Here is a 22,201-nt window from a genome sequence, read left to right on the forward strand (position 1 = left end):
CATTGGTTCATTTTACTTTTGGTTTCCTAATGATGGAAGGCTTGATCATATGACCTAAAAACAACACTTTTCATTGGATGAAAACTTTTTTTTTTTCCCAAACGATGAAAGCCCCACCTTGTTTCTGGATGTTTCAGACTGAAGCTGGCGTCACCATGAAAGCACCACCATCTCGTGGCTCCGTCGTAGTCATTCCGCGAGCAATCATGGCAGCCGCTCCCCACCAGAAGCCTACAGGAGTCGGGGGCCCCCAAAACTTTTGATGAATCCTCAAGGCGGAGGGGACGCTTTCGAGAATGGGGTCCAAGACCTAGCAGACAAGCGTCCGATTTCCAAGGTGTCCCAGGGCCATTTCAGTGGCCCAGGCCCAAAAAGGAAACAGCCTGCTGCCATTTTGAGAGTCCTGTGACAGCCGCCTATCGCTGCACCGCAAGAGTGGGCGCAACTCAGCTGAATTGCGGCTTTTGACACAGTGGACCAAAAGCGGACGGAATGGCAACTGAAACGGTAAAGGGGCGCCCCACTACAACAGACGAGACTCCACCTGGAGAGGCCCGTTCACGCCGCCTCCCCCGGGGCGCCCCACGCCGTTATTCGGAGCAGCATTGTAGGATACCAAAACCAGTGCGGCAACTTACTGGACATCACCTTGGTGCCATCGTTCTGCTGCCTTGGAACTATTCGCACAACAGTTTGCTACTGATGACCCACCCCCCGCGACGCCCCACGCCAGAAATCTGGACGTTGTGCTGCGTTGGGACTATTCGCACAGCCGACCGCTACTTCGTTGTTTTTCCCTAAAAATGTTTATATGTTATTACTGTTTTTGTTTTCTTGTATATATTTATAAGTTATTAAAGTTTTATAATCTTACTACTTTGTTGGAGTGCTATATATTTTTAATGTGACACATAATTGTAAAAACTTTGATGTACAAAGAGTCATCCCTGGAATCTTCCGCTTCAGGCTCGGTCCCCTCCCCAATCACAATACAGGATGGTTTTCAGATAATAGGAACGCGTCTGCTGTGACGGATCTCATCGAGTGTGGGCCTTGATCTACTATAACTCCTTTGAAGAGGGGTGATTCTTTACAGCTGGGGCCATAAACTACATCTGCAGGGCTAGCTGATACCCTAGGACCGGCCTGGACAATCGGACACAGAGGAAAAGGAGTGTCAGAGGGTGCGGTAGTGAATAGGGCGAAAGGGAGGTGTCGGGCGAGCACAGGGTGTGATTCTCAGGGAAGAGCAGCGCAGATGGGGGGTGGTTTATTACCCATGCATAAGACAGAGAGCGGGGGTGACCACTGCCTGTGGGAGATGCTTGCGAGGGTGGGGAGCCATGCTAAGGATCGACAGCGTGCACAGAGTGGGTCTGGTCAAGGCATCTAAAATGACTGCCGTGCACGACAAAAGTGTGGCATTTGAAAAAAGGCAAGATGGCGCAGACAATGTTTTTCAACACTTCCTGATTTCCTTCGAATCGAACGTTAACAGACGTTGGGGCATATTACCAAAGTTAAGCAATATTTATCCCTAACGATGCTTAGCAACGATTTTTTTACCGCTAAGCATCGTCAGAAATTATCGCAGATAAACCTTGCTATTATCAAGGTTTATCGCAAATACGATAAAAAACGACCGCAATGCATTAATATCGCTGAAAACTCAGCGATATTCATGCATTACTGAGCTAATGCTCTTAGCCATGTTATCCACCTCCCATTGGATAACATGGCTAAGAACTGCTCAGGGCAGGTGTTAGTTTTTGGAGATATTCGCGCTTATCGCGAATATTTCCAAAAGTTGATAATAGGAGATAGCGATGTTAGCAACTGTTTCCAGTCGCTAACATCTTGGCATGCCCACTTTGCATGTCATTAGTGATAAATATCACTCACATGCAAAGTGGAGCCCAAGATGGTCGCTATCTCCTACTAGCCGTCGCTAACTGGTGTTAGCAACAGCTAGGTAATACAGATATAATTTTATCTCCGCGAAGCGGAGCGCTGTTACAGATATATATCTTGTTTTTGAACGTTAATTTCTCAAAATCCACTGAAGCACATATATTGAGACCTAGCAAAGGCACATCGAGCTACCAGTCCCTACAATTTTGCCAAGTTTCGTGCAAATCCATTCAGCCGTTCGATTATTATTATTATTATTTTTTTTGCCCCGCGGGGCCCTTTTAAAACCTCCACATCAAACCTAAGAGGTCAAGGAGGATCTACTATGCCCCCTTATGGTCATTTGCCCCTTCGCTTTGGCCTCCTCTTGTCTCTCGATCCTACCGAGAGACAAGATGGCGGCCGCTACGGACTGCTGGCAATCTTTACAGACGCCGGAGAACCAATCAGCTTCGCAAACCTCCGTTACGCGAAGCGGAGCGCTGTTACAGATATATATCTTTTTTTGAACGTTAATTTCTCAAAATCCACTGGAGCACATATATTAAAACCTAGCAAAGGCACATCGGGCTACCAGTCCCTAATATTTTACCAAGTTTCGTGCAAATCCATTCAGCCGTTCGATTATTATTATTATTTATTTTTTTTTGCCCCGCGGGGCCCTTTTAAAACCTCCACATCAAACCTAGGGGGTCAGCGAGGATCTACTATGCCCCCTTATGGTCATTTGCCCCTTCGCTTTGGCCTCCTCTTGTCTCTCGATCCTACCGAGAGACAAGATGGCGGCCGCTACGGACTGTTTGGAATGTTCACAGACGCCGGAGAACCAATCAGCTTCGCTTCACAAAGCTCCGTACCGCGAAAAGTCCGCGAACCGGAGCGCTGCCCGGTCCGCTGTTACAGATATATATCTTTTTTTGAACGCTAATTTCTCAAAATCCACTGGAGCACATATATTGAGACCTAGCAAAGGCACATCGGGCTACCAGTCCCTACAATTTTGCCAAGTTTCGTGCAAATCCATTCAGCCGTTCGGGCTAAAAGTGAGGCCAACCGCCCTATGGAAAACTCAATGTTAAAAACACGTTTTGGGACCCCCCTTTTTTCTCGGCCCCCCCTTGACGAACCCCTCCCCCAATTTTCAAGGGCTGCTCAGAAACAAAATGTGCCATTTTCCTGAAAATTTCAGCCAATTCCGTCCACAAACGCCAAAGTTATTAGACTTAGAATTTTCAAAAATCCCATAGAGAAAAAATCCTAACTATATATACCTACTGGCGACCGCCAGTAGGTAATATATATATATATATATATATATATATATATATATATATATATATATATATATATATATATATATATATATATATATATATATATATATATATATATATATCCCCTACTTCACCATGGGAAAATGTGTTTACTAACTCATAAAATAACTTCACCAGCAGTTCACCGCTCAGGGTGCAAACATATAAAATGGAAATAAATATATAAAACGATCTTCGATGAATAGCAGGTAATGTTTGCCCAGCTTTTACTGTAATAACTGAAAATCTGAAATCCATTTGCACACTGCTTTGTATAACTGCACCCATCTAATTAAGTATGCAGGTCTCAGATACCATATCTCAGGCTTAGGTCCATAATCTCAATGCTGTAATCTGTGGCACTACTAACAGCATACAGTTATCTCTTAAGTACACTAAACACTTGCGAATATTAAATAATAATAGAAAGCCATTTAATGTTATGTTTGACAGCCTGAATGTGTGAGTAATGTTCTCTCAGTACTTGGAAAGAATTATTGGTATACACAGCTCTGTGCAGCATATTAATAGCTGTTTTTAAACCACGAGAGGGTTCTCTTGTGTGCGATTTTGTACATTTGGAACATTTTTATTGATTCATTTTCTTACAGTTGTACGTACCTAAGTGAGTCAAAATGAACAGGAATTGGCAGATTCCATGAGTGGCCGGCAAGGCTCGCGGGTGGGGGGTAAGGAGGGGTGGCTCGTGGGATGCTTAAAAAATAATAATATTAAAATAAAACTGACCTTGCCGCCGGTGCCGGTTCTTGCGTTTTCTTTCCTGCTGCCTGTGTCTGACTCCAGGTCGGAACAGGAAGCAGAAAGTCAGGTAGTAGGCATGTTCTCCATGCAGGCTGTAATGCAGCCTGAATGGAGATCAGGGGAGTGCGCATGCCAGTTTTGGGCAGCCTGAGAGTGCCGACCTAACAGTCATTGTACACTGGAGTGTCTACCACTCCTCCCCTGCAGCTCTGCCCCACCCCCTCATGCACTGCCGCAGCAGCAGGAAAAAATACAATGATAATAACATTCTGTTATTATCATTTTATCTTTTTCCTTTCTTTGCTGCTCCTGGCAGTGCAGCGACGTACCTCTGCCTTAGCTGAGGAACCACCACTGCTGGATTCTTAAGGATTGCCTTTTGTACCGTGCATGCATGCAGACGCAGAACATACAGAAATGTGTGCACACAAACTTACAAACAGTCAAACAGAGCAGACCAAGAGGTAGGGACAACACACACACGCATGCACGCACGTACACAAACACAAAAGGAAGGGGTCTCTGTCATGACAGACTAAAGTGATTTGTCATAAAATGTCAGTTGACAGACTCCCCCACTTGTGGCACAGTGTGAAAGGCCTGCACCTAACGGTTATTAATTGGCTGCACCAGCCATTAGTCGTGGCCTGGATACTGATACAGTTTTCATCAATGTTAAAAAATGGGCCAGGGGTGATCGCTATTTCCAGGGAAGTCAAGTTCTCTGTTGATGAGAAACCTGGTGATGAAGATTATATACCTCTGGAGACTGAATCAGCCAAACTGAGGGACATATTTACAAATCCCTTGCGCCACAGGAGCATCACTTTTTTGGTGTTCTAGTGGCGCACAGTGCAGGCCCATATCTACAAGGCCACGTAAAGCCACCCTGCGTGGCTTTTCATGGCCCTGTAGATAAGGTACAAAACAATAACTCGTAGTGGAGGGTCCGAGGGAATGTTTAACGACCAAACAGGTGAACACCCCCTGTAGATAAGGTGTCATCAAGCCAGTTTCACATTTATAGACTTATCCACTAAGCCCATATGTCTGAGCTTTGTCTAGAGAAAGGTTTTTGTGTTGGACACAAAGATCTGCAGTGTGTATAGTTTTGAAAGGTGTTGCATCACATGATTGCCGACATTTACTAATAGTCATAGAAGCGAGGACAGGCAGTGAATGGGCCTGGATATTCATCGCTCCACCTACCCAGGTGAGCAGGTATGATGCACCCTGGTGGGTTGTGGGAGAAGCTATCAAAACGTCCTTGCAGGACTGACACCCCTTTTATGAAATCGAACCAGGACAGAGCAGGGCAGCTATATGTTTTATGAGCTAGAGGCAGAACTTTCTTCCTTCTATGGACAATATTTTTGTAAACCATTTTAGGACACTATTGTAAATTTCCCGATTCATGCCCTTATATAGGTATAAATCACTATATCCTTATAGAGGCATAGAAATCATAACCATATTTAGGCATAGCTCATGCAGTCCAAATACGGAAGGGCTACTTCCACTAGTTCCGAAAATCTACAACGATTTCTTGGAAAACTCGGCTTCAGAAGCTAGGGACTTTCCCTTGCTCGAGAACTGACTTGTCCAAGAACTCATAGAGTTTTCAAAGAACTGAGACTCTTTGATGACGTTATTATGTCCACCTTTACGTCAAACTCTGCAACTTCAAGGTATAAATATGCCCACACTTGCCTCAGCAAACACACAGGGGTTTGGAGCAGTTCGACTATCTACTTGCCCGACGCATCCTGCTACAGCAAGTGCCGAAAGAAGCCGACCTTACAGCAGTCGCACTGAGAGAGACGCTGTCTTTTCTCCTGCCGAGAAATCCAGCTCCAGTGTTTCCAAGCTACCCTTGCGGGTTGTTTGGAAATCGAGTCCCGAGACTGACCTTCTCCATTCTAAACTAAGGTACGGAGCTGATTACACCCTAAGAGAAATCTTGGACAGATTCTTGGCAAAAGAATACTACATTTATGCTACACTTCACTTACTTCTTCCCTCGTACTAAGCTTAGGTTAGGTACACCGGGGTAGGCTTATTTTAGAAGCACCAGTTGAGTACTTTTAGCCTCTGTTATTTATGTATGTATTTATCTATGGTTTAGGAACCATACAATGCTCTTACAGTATTATTTTATTCTACTTTTTATACTGTATGCGTTATATTATACAACCAGTTTTACGATTGTAGCAGTTCATTTCTTATGCTTGAGAAAGAAGACTATTCAATAAATCCTTTTATTGAAAACGCCCGTCTATCTATTTATCTGCAACTCTGGTGAAACGAAGCATGCATGATTGACTGAGTGAAATATATATCTATTGTTTCCACGACTCTGAAGATCAGTTTTATCTTGGGGAGACAAAGTTGTCATGTTTATGCGGTTGTCAGAAACTAATCCCTTCTTGTGAATTCGAGAAAGTTTCTAGTGACCTCTGAGCTAGCTGGCACTCACAATTAAGTCTAATACATTCGATAGAGACCTAGTCGACCTCAGTCCTACGTCTAAACTATAGGATATATTATTCCAATGCGCAGAGCCTATTGGGTATATAGGAACTACACTACATGGCGCCCAATGTTTGGTAAGGCACTAATTTAACGCTAGATACTAAGAGTAACTCAGTCGTGCTTTTCACAGAGACACCTTTTTTCCCGTAAAAACTCCAATAGACGTCTATCCTAATCCTATGTATTAGTTTTTTGGTTTTGTTCAACGTTGAAGGATACAGTGTTCCAAAATATTGTGCACCTTATCTTTATTTCCTTGAAACTTGCTCTGCAAAAACTTTCATTAAACAATGTCGAATAACGACAACAACGCAACCGGTGGAGCTGCAGCAGCCCAACCGGGTTTAGACGTTACAGGGTTTAATGAAGACGACGTGGATTCCATAATCATCCCGGAAAACGTAAGAAAAGCCATAGCTATAAAGCTTATAGAAAATGGCTTATAACCGAGAGGTGGTACGGTTAAATTCGTCATAGAGGCACATGAATATCGGCAGACAGAGGTATTCTAATCATGGATTGTCTTTCCACAAGCAAATCCAACAACACATGTGTTCCACTTCTACAAGATGGAGGAACATCCAGTGGAATACATTCCTTTTGAGGATGTTGAAATTCCACTAAATTACCAAGAGCATCAGCTCTGGTTTAAAGGCACCTTACAACATCAAAATCACATTACCAGGCTCGGTCCACTAGGTAGACCAGGAGCAACAAGTCCGGTACTAGCCAGCTATACACCACATCCTAACATTGAAAGAATGTCAGATGTAGAACTATTAGCTCAGCTAAAACAATTAATTAAAATACATAGCCAATATGTCATGCGGACCTTAACGGTCCAACTTGCAATTAGAATTCCACCTCACACCCCTCATCAGGAGAACACAAACAAAATCACACCACCGACTATACAATCAGTCATTGGTAAATTGCTCGCAAAAAGGGAACAAATTCCATTCTGGTTAGCCCAGAAAATTACTCAAATAGTGGCAGTATTTCCCGATAGTACACCTCATGAAAAACACAGGATTCTAACAATCTGTTTACCAATGGGGATTGCACCACACGTGGAGGATTGTGACACGTGGGGTACAGTCTTTGCTTCAATATACACAAAAACACATGGTGTCCCATCTATGGCGGTAATACCAGACGTTCTGAGACAGATTCAAAATGAATACGGTCCAGAACCGGCTTTGAATCTTGGTATGAAATTACTGAAAGACTTCAAACAGGTCTCGGCTATCTTATTAGCTAACATTAAAGGTGAAGCAGCATCAGTGGCAATCCACCAAAAATTAAAAGTACTTGATATTACTGAGCAACTGTATGAACTTGCCAGAATTATTGAAAAATCCTATGAAGAACTAGGTAGAGATAGTTTGGGAGGGAAACCTGTAAAGCCTGAACAAGTTTTTATCAAAAATAATCTAACTACTCCTAAAAAGAAATGGGAAAATAGTAGACAGTCACTTCCTAAAGCGAAGCACTCTCAATCCAGAGGTAGATCTCCTCAAAAGGAGCACTCTGAAAAGAGGTATAACCTTAGAAATAGGAATAATTTAAGAAAACCTGATAGATATCAAGATACTGATACACGATCCTCTCGTACCTTTCTGACTTCCTCGCAGAAATCCGAAAGAAGAGGACGATCAGAACACAAAGAACGCGTGAAGTTCAAAGACGATCAACACGTTCCAAAATATAAGAAAACTCAATTCTCCAAAAAGAAGGTAGCAAGTATTAAAATCAGACATGCAGAGGATCTTGAGGACACAACTCAAGAACGGGGACTGGGCCCAGACAATGCTGGACAGAGCAGCAGAGGTCACCATAGCTCGCAGGATCCTGAAAGATCATCTGGAGACAGTGGATCTGAATGAATGCATTCAGGTTGAAACTGCTGACACCAGGGTTAGTGTACCCCATAAGTTATATGAAGTAGCACTCCGGATAGAGGGGACATAACTAGAAAAATAAAAGCACTCTTTTGGGAAAAATTATCTAAGGGTTATGACATCCTTCTGGCTGAAAAAGATTGGCCACCTGAATTTGTCAGGGAGTGCCCACATGGCGAAGAAATAATTATGCCAGACTTCTCTAATCATATTCCTATTCATAAAAAATATACCTATGCCAGGAAATGGGCTGTGGCCCAGGCTCCAACATTATATAAAAATCATGTGGGATGGGATGAGGACTCTTCTCACCATAAAATTAAGTTAAAAAATCAAACTGCTGCTCAGAGGCAGTATACAGTAAAGCAGGAAGCTAAAAAGCAAGTCAGGGAGATCTTAGATCAACTTGAGTACCAAGAGGTGATTGAAACATGCACCTCGTCAATGAACAATCCTTTGTTTCCTGTCTCCAAACCAGACAATACATATCATCTAGTTTTGGACTACAGACATTTAAACTCGTGTTGCAAAACTTTTGCAGTACAAAATGCACATAGTGCAGCACTAATGAATAACATAGTTCGCAAAAAGTATAAAACTACATTAAATATTTCAAACGGTTTCTTCTGTCAAAACATTGCACCAGAAAGCAGGTATTTGACCGCTTCCTCAATAATGGGGACACAACGTAAATGTTGCCGTCTCCCTCAAGGATTCAAGAATATTCCAGGGTTATTTTCAGCTAGAGTAACAGAGTTATTACAAATGTATGATGATGAGGCACTATCTTAAGTCGATGACATCTATCTTACAGACGATGACTTGGATGTGCACTTGAAAAGAGTGAACACCATAATACTTGGGTTCGCTTCTGAATGGTATAAATTCAACTTTAAAAATCAAGAATTGCCCACTTCAACGTCCTATTTTTGGGATACAAACTTTCAAGTGAAGGCAAAAGCCTAGCAGCAAAGTTTTTAGAAAAATGTGTGCTGCTCCAACCTCCAAAAACGCTGAAAAACTTACAGTCAATTCTAGGATTCCTAATCTTCTTAAGAACTTACATTTTGAATTACGCAGAAAGGGTTAAACCTCTCTACGAACTAATCAAACCTGATTTCAAACCAACTAATTGGACTCAAAAACACACAGAAATTTTGCGTTTAGTACAAACAGACATGTTGGCAACAAAACATATACAAACACACGATAATGTACGCAACCTTGTAATCCGAATCATCGCAGGGAGATGCAGATTCACATACCTAACCTTTAATGAAGGTGAAAAGGTACCAATAGCTTACAAATCACACTGGTACACACAAGCTGAAATGAAAGTCACTTCAACAGAAAAAATTCTGACAGCGGTTCAAACTGCGGTAGCAAAGGAGAGAGCCCTCGCACAGAGTAAACGCATTAAAGTTGTTACACCTGTACCTGCCTTAGAGGCAGTGACAAAGGCTAGCATTCCAAGATGGATACAATGGGTTAATTCTCTTGCTGCAACAGACGTTGAATACGTTTTTGACCCTTACTTGAAGACACAAGAATTTCTCCAATACGAACAAGAATGTCCTTTGCCTACTGAAATTCTACCTCTAGAACATTATGGCTGTGTAATATATACATACGGATCAGCACAGCCCGCGATTAGGGGTAAACAAGCTTATAGTGCAGCGTGCACGATTGTTAAAGGTCACTGGCACGATGGTAAATTCAAACCTATGGTCACAAAAACTCAATCTCTCGGAGACTGTACAGCTCCGCGAGCTGAACTCTAAGCTTTCAAAATGGCGCTTGAAAATACCAATAACGAATTCCCCACACTCATAGTGTGCAATTCGTATTACTGCGTCCAGTCTTACAATGAATGTCTGCAGAACTGGGTTCAAAATGGTTTTAAAGACGCAAAAGGTGGCACAATCAAGCATAAAATGCTTTGGGAACAGGTAGTTCTTTTTCAGAAAGAACTACAAAAGACTCACGTGATCCATACACTGAGTCATCAGCATGATGGCATTCACGTTGAAGGAAATTCATTGGCTGATGAAGCCGCGAAGGCAGCTATGCAAACGGCTTCCATAGTTGCAATCAATCCTTCAAAAACAACAATAGACTGTGAAACCATGCTTGCTGTCAATGCCACGAGCAAAGGCAGCGGAGTTGCTTAGCATGGCTGCTACATTTGTTTATTTTCAGTGAGAAAGTATATAGTACTTATCAGAGGCATGCTTTTATTTAAATGGTTTTAAAGCAATACTTTGCTGCTGGGAAGCCATGCACTTAAAGGGAAAGTGTCAGCTCGTCTTAGCGGGGCTTGTTTTCTTATAGTAACCCAGTATCAGCTATACTCAGGGCCACTGGGATTATTCAGCCGGAGAGGGCCAGATTATGCAGCATGAAAAGGAAAATTATGCGGCATAATGCAGCACATTTTGTAGTAGTCTTACTTTATTATTTCGTAATTTTTAAACTTGGCAACACTGTCTGGGCATTGGTTACACCTCATTAGTACCAGTTTAATACCCAAATATAGAAATAAGTGACAGAAAAGTGACCAGTCCAGCTTTGGAAAGGGCCTTACACTGCGTGGAAACATGTGTTGCTTCATTTTTAGTAAATTATTTTCTTATAATCTGCCAATTATGCAGCAGATGATGTCTTGAGTGGCAAATGCAACAAATCTATAATCATGCAGAAATTGCAGCTGCCACACAATCACATAATTCAAGAGGCCCTGGCCATACTTAGCAAGTCTGCCATTCTTTCATGAAGCAGTATTGGCATGGATTTGATTCCTTGTTATGCCAACTTCAAAACTTCATTATGGAAAAATACAGCACATTTCCTTTATTTTCGACCCATCCATGTTAATTAAACACACACAATTATTAATTTTAAATTCTTACAAACTCGCCACAACAATATTTCAAGAAACAACTCAGCTTGAGCTTCAATGAAAGAGGCTGAAATTCTCTGTGAATGTTTATATAACCCAAATCATAATTTTGTATGTTCTTTAGTATAGTCCCCATATGAAACATTTAGGATTTGGTATGATGGAGTGTCTGGCACAGACATGACTGTGTGCCTGAATTAAAAAAAAAATTAAAGGGAATGTGCAAACTCAGGTTACTTGTATCTGCACTAGAGAGAGTGCAGCAGTGATGGACACAGTGGTGTTTTAAAACACTGGGGTTGACCAAGCCTCCTCTCAAAGGGTGCTTTTCAAAGGGAACACTAGATATGCACTGCTTGGTAGATGGTGCACAGTTGGTGCGCCTCACAAGAGCAGCTTTGTTCATGCGTTCACATTCATTTATTTATTGGTGTGCAAAGGAAAAGTCTTTCTCTCATTAGCATAAGACAACACCCACGCGTAAATGAGGAAAAGTCTGTAATAAGACGGGTGATCTATGTGAGAGTGGTATGATGCTTGCATTTCATATGGTGACCTCCATTACATTAAGGGGCAAATTTAAAAGAAACTGATGGAGCGCAGAGCTGCAGCAAATTTTGCAGCGCCTCGTTCTACCATTTCCAAAACTCAGGGATGAGCCATATTTAGAACAATACGGCACACCCCTGTTTTTTCTATAGCGCTAAAATAGCTTCCTAGCTCCAACGCAAAGGAGTTTGATCCTCGGGACTCCATGTGGACTGAAGGCAGGTTTCCGGCGGGCCGCAAAACTTTGAGAAAATGCTCATATAAAAGGCCCCCCCACGGAATCCTTGGGGTGCAACTTCATTTAGTTACACAGGTTTCTTACACAGAAGGCTGTAAGTACGCCGAAACATAAGTACACGGTCTGGCATCTAGCTGAGTCTGGGACGGGTGCGCCTTAGCGTGCGCATACCTCTCGACTCATCACACGTTGGTCCTGACAACAACCTAATAATTTATCTAAAGGTTGAAACATGTTAACCATATTCACACAACACTGATACTTTCTGGTCGTACTACGCCAGTATAAGTATCCCACTTGTTTTTTCACCGTGTCACATGCCTCTAGAATAAAATTGGCAAGGAGTACATGTTGAACACTTTTTTAAAATCACTTCTTCTCTAAATCACACCTTTCACAACTCATTAAAAAAAATCAGCTCTGCTGCAGTTGCAGGCGTCGGAGCACACCTGAGTGGCACTCGGTCACTCAGGTGGACCCCGATGATGAAGCATGTCACCAACCAGGTTGGTGAGTGAGGGGTTTATATAAAAGAAAGAGTTCTTTCTTTATCTGCATCTTTCTCCTTCCTGGTTTGATCACTAGGACACTGTGTCCTGGGGATACTCCTCTCCAGTGCTTAATTTGTAAAATATGAAGTGCAGGTGCTCAAATTCTTTTTTAGGAGGCCCCACCCACTTCCTATGGCTCCACCCACTTCCTCCATTGGCTCTACCCACTTACTCGATCGCTTGACCCAGATCCTCAACTGGCACTGGTGAAAGCCAGATGTAATAGTGTGAAATAATCTATCCTGCAACCCTAGGTAGGTGGTAGCTGGTGTTCCCCACAGAACTGAAGGTGGGATAGTGATGCGAGTGCGCCACTGCTTTAATAATAGGGTTAATCTTAAGTGGTTTTGATAGGCACCCTAGAACAAACGTGGATAGAGGAACTCCTGCTTTGACTGAGGCGCAGTGTGCTGTGAGGGAGGGAGGGCTGCGTGAGTTGCTTTCAGCGCTGGAAAGGCAGACAGACAATCCAGTTGCTCAGCCCCTCTGTACATGCTCAAACCCTGTGACACATACTAGGGGTAGTCAGATAACACTTGGAACAGCATTACATTTTAGAAAATACATATGCTAACATGGTCTAATAGTGACGTTTAGTGTTATTTCTGTTTTGGTACCTGCTTGTATACGTTTATAGTTGTCTTTTTTAGATTATTGCACTCTGAGGCAGGCCACGAGTAGCATGTGGTGGCGATATCTATAAAACACCACATAACACATTATTGGATAACTGCTTTTAACACTATGCTGAGGCCTCGTGAAGGCAAAGTGAAAATGAACTATGAGGAACTCAAGTTGTAGAGCTGAGATCCCTCGCTTCAGCGGCTGCATTGCTTTGCTGGAAAGCATCCCACCTTGGGTTTGCAGTTTTTTTTTTTACATATTCACAAACTCGACCTGAAGGCATTGGAGCGCTACATGAGCACCAGATACATTACAAGCAGGAGAGGTTATGTTTTTTGTAGGCCCAGGGAAATTAAGAGATTTGCCCAGAATCACAGGGTGTTCACTTCACTTCGGTTTATTTATGCAATGCTTAATACCTGCATTTATCTCTGCCTGTCGCCCTGCCTCATCATCTAGTATGCGTGACGGTGACACGATTCCTTACATCATGAGATATAATCTTATGAAGTTCCAATACATCATGTATTGTTACGAATATAATATCTTTATTTACTTCCTGCTTTTTAATTATTCTGAGGCCTGCTGTACGGCACACTGTTTGCTACGTGTGCCTAATGCTGCAGCTGCACACCATGCTGGGGTGGGCAAAAACAAAGTGGGGACACTGATCACATTGATCGACTCAGGACACTTGACTGTTTAACTCCAGGAGAGACAGGCTACTAATTATTTGCAATCAGCCATTGGTTAGGCACTAGCGCTACAGCTATATCTGAATGCATGTGGGATAATTCTGTATTATAAATACACAGGAACACGTGTATTTTTTTAAAGAAGAATCAAGCTTGGAGGTAATGCAAATTATCCCAGCTACATGAAAAATGAAGAATGCAGCGCAGGAGTGTGAAGCTAGAAGAAAGGATTCCCCGACTGTCACCACTGTGCGGGAACGATTTGTCCCATGCATTTCCCATGCTGTAGATTAGCCTGGCACCGTGACCTCGTCACCCTGTTCCCTAGAGGGAGACCCTCCTCTGCAGAAAGGACGGAAGGAAAGCAATATCTGCCATTGCAGGGGAGGCAATGAGTGTAATGCGAAGAACCCACGAGGGAAGTAAGAGATCTGTGAAAGGTGCACTTGGCCTACCTAAGAATCACAGAGCCTGCTACCCGTCAACAACATGCTTCATGGCCAGTAAACACTATTTTATTTGCCAATAAATATCATCCCTTAGGCACAACTTAAAACACTTAGAACATTGGCATGCCAAATAAATAAGTACAGAACACTAAAAGCACAGGCGGCGCAAATTAACTCTCTTCATAATAAAGTAAAATGAGTCTTGATGTTACTTTCTCCATATGGATATGAGGGTGAAATAATGCACAAAGAGCACTGTAATTACGAAAACTGCAAAGGTCCCAAGATATACTGAACATACCCCTCCCTCATACACAATTGCAATAGGCTGGTAAAGGATCACACCCCTCCCTCCCCCCACCCTCACCCTCCCAAGCAATAGTTGTGCAAGGACGATTTCGGAAGGTGTTTTAACCCCGAGCTTTTTGGTGGACACTTGAGGATTAGCTCCGTCCTGCTGCGCTAGGTGCATAGGGTCACTCACGGCAAAGAATGTAAACTTACCGCACATGTTGTGGCCTCGCTCGAAAAAGATTGTGGTCTTCTAATACACAGGCCCAAACTACGGCAGAATGAGCAGGACCCACTGCCGAAAGAAAGACGTACAGCAGGCAAATTATGTGCTGGTGCACAACGTGCACTCAGCAATATAGCAGAGCAGCCCATGAACAACTGTCAAACTTTCCCTCAGCCAGTCTCAAGCCCATAGTAAAGTATCCTAACATAAACAGCCAATTACGAACAAGCAGTGAGAAGTTCCCGCACGGGAATGCGAGGCATCATCCAACCAATCCACCACGGGGAGCAGAATACTTTAATAAAGCCATGAGCAAACGCGGAGATAACTTATCTTTAGTCAAAAATGTCAAATAGAAATACATAGTGTGGTTACCTTATTAACAAGTGTACGCTGACACCAGCCAAGCAAATACATGGAGGATTAGGGCCGGCCGGCAGCATAGAAAGCAGTTGAACAGAATTCATGAGCTGCTTTTACAGTTCCATCATGCAAAGCCTTATAATTATCTTAAATTATCAAAGCACCGACCGGATCCTGCCTCTCTGCTGCCCGACCTGATCCTGCCTCCCTGCTGCGCCGCCGGTGAGAGCACCGAGGTCAGGAGGAGCAGGAGCTGTGCAAAACTGCCCCTCCCCCCCCCCCCCCCCCCTGTGAGTCAGTGTGTGTGATCAATGCCGCGCGCGCCGAGCCGGCGCCGCAGCCACTATTTGCCACATTATTTCCAACATTATAGAGCTGATCTGTTTAACTATTTAGGAGCTCAGCAAACGCGTCTCTTGGAGCACCAGAGAGCCCTTGCACAGGCGCCGCTGGTGGCGCGCTCTGGCAGGTGGCAAAATGCATGACAATTTGAGCGGGCTTCTTAACATATGATATGTGCAAATACATGAACAATACAAACACATCCATAGTTGTCATAGACCCGGCCCTGAGAAATATGTGCCAGTGCTAAGCACCGGAAAGCACCGGCACAAATTAAGCACTGCTCCTCTCTTTGTTTTTGAAAATATATAACCTCAGGGGATTAGGAGTATCACCCAACAAACAATGCCCTCTCTCCCTTTGTTTATTACAAATGATGGTTTATGTGCAGAAAGTGGTCCCTTCCTGTACATAAACAGTTGATAATGGCGATTTGTTACTTCTATGTGTACCGCATTCTGCAGCACACATAGAAGTAGCAAATCACCATTATTTAATGATTGTTTATGTGCAGGAAGGTGTGCTTTCCTGCACATAAACAATCATTAATGGCATTTTGCTCTATGTGTGCTGCAAAATGCAGCACACATAGAAAATGCACAAATGAGGAGACACAAATATTTCCCCTTGTTGCGTCATTCTAACGCCTTCTATTGCATGGGGTTCATTTTTGGTGTTGCCTCAGATCTATACCTCCATGTAAATGTGGGGCAGTGTCGTAAAGCAATGGGTGTTGCGGTGAAATGCCCAAAGCAATACCCATTGCATGCCCCTTTCACACAGATATGCTACTTTTTAAATATGGTGCAGGGAAAGCCATCAGAATGTCAAAAAAGTGGCATTCTGGTGGCGCAATCTCCTTGAAAATATGCCCCTTAGTCTTCTCTTCCTCGTTACATTCGATCTGACTGATGTATTTCCCCCACTGCGATCTGACTTGCCCTGTTTTTATGATCCCGCCACCGAAATCAATGCTTTTACTGTGTGTCTGCCCTGCTCACTTACTGTAACTATTTTGTGTAATAACTCCTGCACACACCCACCATTGTTGTTAACCTAAGAGATTAATTAATAGTGTTGTAACCCGCTGTAACCCTGGTATTCTGCTTGTTGTAAAGCGCTGTGATGTCTTTGGACCATGTCCGCACGATATAAAATAACAAATAAATACATTCCATATCTCATGAGGCAGCTGTTTCACCAACAGACCAATAAAGCCGTATGCTTCGTGTGGAGAAAGTGTTTTCACTTTTATCTTTTCTCCCCAGCCTGCTCTTCCTTGACCTAGTTCCACCCACTGTTAACCCTTATGTTCCAGAAAGAGGAGTCACACTTCCTGTGCAATACCTTAGAGCACATGGCACAACCGCACGTGCTATGCAGGAATCTAACAAGCATGACAATAGGTGTAATGAAGATTAACATATGCAATCGAGGCATAGGTGCATGCCTCCCCATCTTTGCTCCCGTTCTTTCCATATGAGGATATCTTATGACATCAGCAACATGGTTGAGGCATCTCCCAAAATAAAAAAAACACACAAAAACATAAGCTGCAACACCTGTGATCTTTATTAAATAAGGACGCACACTTATTACTCAGCAGCTGCCAAAACCCCAGCGCAACAGCTACTTTATCCTGACCTGAAGCTGACTAGCACTTGTGGTAGGGATGTAAATAGGGCTCTAAGCAATCCAGGGGCTCCAGATCCCCAAATGATCCAGAACATCTTAACCCACTCCCCATCCCTCGACATGTAGAATGCCTTGATAGCAACCCAGTGAACCATCATGGTAGCCAGAGCTGGTTACCTCATGTAAACCTTCCAACAAAAACTTGAGAATCTCATAAGGTGGACAGAGCAGACAATTGACTCAATGAGATAGACAGCAAGACTGAAACAAAACCCAGTGATAAGAGTAAGCTCGCTCGGTAGATATGCAGGATTTACTGACCTGCCAATGCAACTTTGCCATAAAGCCCCAAGTGTTGAAGCTCTAATCTCTATACATAGAGACTAACAATTTCAGGTGGGACAATTCAAGACTGATCAGAACCAAAACTTGAAGAAGATCTGATCCATTTCCTGGACTCAGACTGCAAGTGCGTCTTCTCTATTTGGAAGTGGATTGAGAGGGGTGGAGCCAGGCCCAAGAAGAGCAAACCAGGGAGTGAAGATGAAAAAAAGCACTTCTGTGTATGAAGCATGAGTCTTTGTGGGTTTGTCAGTGAGGTAATGAGGTCATGATTGGAACAAACTTTAATTGAATGCCTTTGGTGGTGTAAATAGTTGGACCAGCTTATTACATGTAGCTAGATAGACGGCCAACCTTTGGTTTTATGTCAAATATCGAATACAGAAATATTTACTTATGATAATATAGACTGCAAGATATCGATTTGCACAATTTTGTCAGAGTACGCACACATAGGGAAGTGTTGCTTTACTATTTGGCCTACAAGTGCGCTTACTTTGATGATACAGTTGCAATATCCAATAGCAGAACTGATGCAGTTCTCTATTTAAAAGGAGATGTACCAATCCTCACCACCTTATATCAGGAACATTCCTTTTCTTTTGAGTATGGCACTCAGTTACCAGAGTATAAGTATTTATTGACAATAGTGTACAAATGTTGGGCCTTGGAACCCCAAGAATCTGGTATAGGCAGAGTGTGCAAAACAATCTGTGATATGAGTTGGCACCTATGCCTGACCTGCAGGCGTTTCGGATAAACTTTGAGTACACAGGATGTGAAAAGGAAACTACACCCTCTTAAGACTCTATTGTTTTACTTGTTAGAACAAGCCTGACCTTTATGTAGTCCTCACCAAGTCCTACCAATACATGCACCTAACCTCAAGCGACATACAACACACACAATTTCATTTTGTCTGTATTCAGTAAACTGAAAACAACTACAATTCAGTAGCTTTGTGTGAACTAGTAAGTTCGGGGCTCTCTATTCCTTCAGTACCACAGCTGGTCTGGCTGACCCTCTTTAGCAGCACAAAGTTGCTACAGACATAGTAGACCTTTAGTAAGCATGCGCAGCGGGCTCTGCAGCATCTCATGATTATGCACAATCAGGGCCGGCACTAGGTATGGGCAGTGTGGGCAGCTGCCCAGGGCCTCGCACTCTGCCTACCAGGATAGGGCCCCGCACAATAGCAACACCCCCATCAGCCCTTGTGTACCCCTGCCGATCAAAGTTAAAGAAATGCGTCTCTTTACAATTGGGGTTATGGGAGGGGGCCCCCTCCTGGGGCCTCTAAGGGATGGTGTGGGAAGGCCTAGGGGTGGAGGAGCACACCTCTCGGGCTGCCCATTCAGAGACTCCGCAAGGCGCCCACTGTCAGCACTTTAGCCCACACATGTTTAACTCAGCCCCCAAGCAATTCTCACACCTTCAGTCCGAAATGGCTGTACAAGAGGTGCTTGGGGTGGCTGAGAGGAGGAGCTGTGGCCCAGTTGGAGTCTGCACAAAAAATCTTCCCAGAGATCAGAAGGTGTCACGTATGTAAATTTCAGGGGCCTCGCTCATTCCCTTTTGCCCAAGGCCCCGAAAATCCTAGGACCGGCCCTGTGCACAATGATGTCCTCCACACCATTGTTGAAGCACTTCTTTGAACCTCTCACACCTCGCACAACACCTCCCATGTAGGCCAAACTACATCCAACACCTTATAAAGATGTGCTCAGAAAAGGGCACCTAGACCCCAATTAGGGCGAAAAGAACGATGGGCCTCATTTATGAGGCCGCGCGTCACTTTTACGCCGCCGGTGCGTCACGTTTTGTGACACACCAGCAGCTTAAAAATTGTGCCTTGTTGCACCATATTTACAAAGTGACGCATCTAGGTAGATGCGTCACTTTGTAAACCCCTGCACTACATTATACCTGCGCCAGGTATAATGTATGCAGGGGGACGTTCTGACACAAGAAAGGGTCATAGAAGTGATGCAGTGAAATCTATAAGATTTCACTGCGCCACTTCTAGGACGCAAATGCGTCAATTTCCTACGCCTGCCTCACAGCAGTCGTAAGACTGACGCAGGCCCTTTCACATGGGGCTCCCCCCATGTGAAAGGACACATTGCTGGAGTTCCGTCACTTTTGTGACACACTCCAGCAATGCGTCACTTTTGCGCCATACGGATACGTCAGAAATACTGACGTATCTGTAACTCCTTGCGCAATGATGCGTCATACTGTAAATATGACGCATCATTGGTGTCGCAAGGAGGGCGCAATAAAAAGTGACGCATCGCTGTTTTCACGCAGCGATGCGTCACTTTTCATAAATGAGGCCCGATGGATTTAACCCAGATCTCTCGACTGGGGGAGAATGTTTGATTTATTCAACATTCCGTCCATCATTTGTCGCCACAGCACTTTTAACCCAATGTAAACTAAGACGCTACGTAGTTCCTGCGTGGTCTCATCAGACAGAACTCGAACTGTTCTAAAAAAAAAAATGCAATATTTAGCATGAAATTAACTCAAAATACCTATTTTCCGGAAATTAAAAATGGAGTCAGTAAACCGCGAGAAGAATATGGCGCACTATTGCACAGCATTCTAAACAGAGCAGCTTGTTACATTCTTCAAGACAGGTATGTGTGAATGACAGCAGTGGTAGAGCCAAGATAAGCGAGAGAAACCGGAAAAATGGTAGACCTACGCCATGAAGAAAAAAAAAAGTGACTCTCGAAGAAACAGGTGCGTTTGCGTCGGGGACTTTAGAAAGTGAAAGCAGGGCACAGAGCTGGTTTAGAATGCAAGCCTTTTGAATCTTCGGCCGATTTGGAATGAATTAACAACAGTCCATTATTCAAACTAAAAAGTTTCTCAGATCGCCTTTTCAGTCAGCGCCATCAGTCATTTCCGCAAGTAGGACGGTCACGCGTTGTAAGCTATTCATATGCCACTTAAAACGTTTTATATTGTCATTACTTTACGCCAAAAGGTAGTAAGTGCCTAACTAAACAATAGCAACATGTCACGCGATCTTGTTCTGTAAAGTATATAGTCTATGCACGCTCAGGCCGATATCCTTTGGTACAGCACCATTCATACTCACACCTATATGATTGCACCCACCTGTCTTGGTTTAAATTGTTTTTGTCAAAATAGGAGTATGGCCCAGCCATGGCGACCTGGCTTGGACTCTTCCTCGCCGGCGATGGAGTCGTAGGCACTGTGGAGGTGTGCTTGCGTTTAACTGAGGTACCAACAAAACATCATTCCATGGCAACCTCAGTTTTTGTTTATGTTTAAAGTAAACAGCCTCCAGCAGGTTCTGCCTGCGTGGGTGGTAGGCTCTTTGACTATTGTACAGTGATTTGCAGGTTGGTTTGAATGACTGTTGCTTTCAAATGTCCTGAACACTGCCGCTTAATGCTGTGGAACAGCAGTTCTTAACTTGTGGTCCAGGGCCCCCCGGGGCCCGCGACGCCCACTACAGGGCCCGCGAGTGGGTAGAAGACGTGTAGCAGATTAATAGAGTACATATACATAAGAGGCAACATTGAAAATAGAAAGTTTTCAAATGCTCTGTAAATGTGAAGGAATTTGAAGTTGGAAGCAAAAAATGTATTTGGCATCCTTTTCCTGTTCTGTGGGAGGACACGTACTCTAGTATGGATGATTGAAGGGCTTTGAAGGAGTTGTGTGAATGCACTAAAAGAGACCATGCATTAGTCACTAAAAGTCGAAGGGATCAGGGAAATCTTAAGGCTTTTGGGGGTCCTGGGCCAAAGTATTTTGGGGGCCCCGGTTTGGAACAGCTTTGACTTTATGATTCAGTTTCAGCTCTTTCATGCCCTTTTTTTCCAGGTCACTGACAGTGCGCTGGCTCACTTGTCCAAATTCTAGATGGGTTTGCATGATTTTTTAGGGAAAGTGAGGTGTGTTTTCAATATAGTAACACAGCAGCAGCAGCTCAATATTATTGCTGCAAATAATCTCTGTAACATAGGAATATGCGAGGTCTCTGCAAAATGTCTGTAATAGACTCTCACACATCAACCACATTAAAAATAAATTAAAGAAAACCGTATTTAAAACAAACTGAGAATTATTCAAGGTCATCAGGGCAAGACTCTCTGCAGAACAGAGCTGGCTCTATCAGGGGGCCCATGAAAGGCTGGGGGCCCTGGGCCAGAGTCCACATTGCCCATGCCTTAAAACGCCTCCGGAAGTGATGTGCTAGTATCTAGAATATCACTCAATCTGTTATAAATAAAACATCATTTTGAACTTCTCCATTAAAAATTTTAATTTTCACATATTTGTGAACTAAATGTAATATTTCATGACTTGTGTATTTCTTTGATGTATACTTCTTTCGGTATTTGTGTATGGGTTTGAGGGTCAAGTCATAGAAATTGCTTAGGTAGGGGTCCCTGGCTTCCAGTAGTGATTTAGTGGGTGTCCACAGACATCAAAAGGTTAAGAACTGCTGCTGAGGAATATAATCATTTTAACACTTACATGACCTGTCAACCTGTAGACGGGAAACAGTTACCGCTCAAGCCTATGTTCCGTCCA

At 43.4% G+C, this 22,201-nt stretch overlaps 1 protein-coding gene across 2 annotated transcripts in view; it reads right to left on the reverse strand.

The window, feature by feature from the left end:
• Nucleotides 1-20,840, reverse strand: part of CIMIP5 (ciliary microtubule inner protein 5) — an 88,408-nt gene extending 67,568 nt beyond the window's left edge. Inside the window, exon 1 of one of the 2 annotated variants that reach the window (XM_078646781.1) lies at nucleotides 20,753-20,840. In XM_078646781.1, the coding sequence (XP_078502907.1) occupies nucleotides 20,753-20,802 (50 nt within the window). In that variant the 5' untranslated portion in view covers nucleotides 20,803-20,840. Of the gene's footprint in view, nucleotides 1-15,316; nucleotides 15,492-20,752 lie in introns of those variants that run through there. The other variant, XM_078646780.1, reaches the window with a different exon arrangement.
• Between the last annotated feature and the right edge of the window lie 1,361 nt (nucleotides 20,841-22,201).

Source organism: Lissotriton helveticus, chromosome 6 (assembly GCF_964261635.1).
Source record: "Lissotriton helveticus chromosome 6, aLisHel1.1, whole genome shotgun sequence".
Taxonomy (NCBI): Eukaryota; Metazoa; Chordata; class Amphibia; order Caudata; family Salamandridae; genus Lissotriton; species Lissotriton helveticus.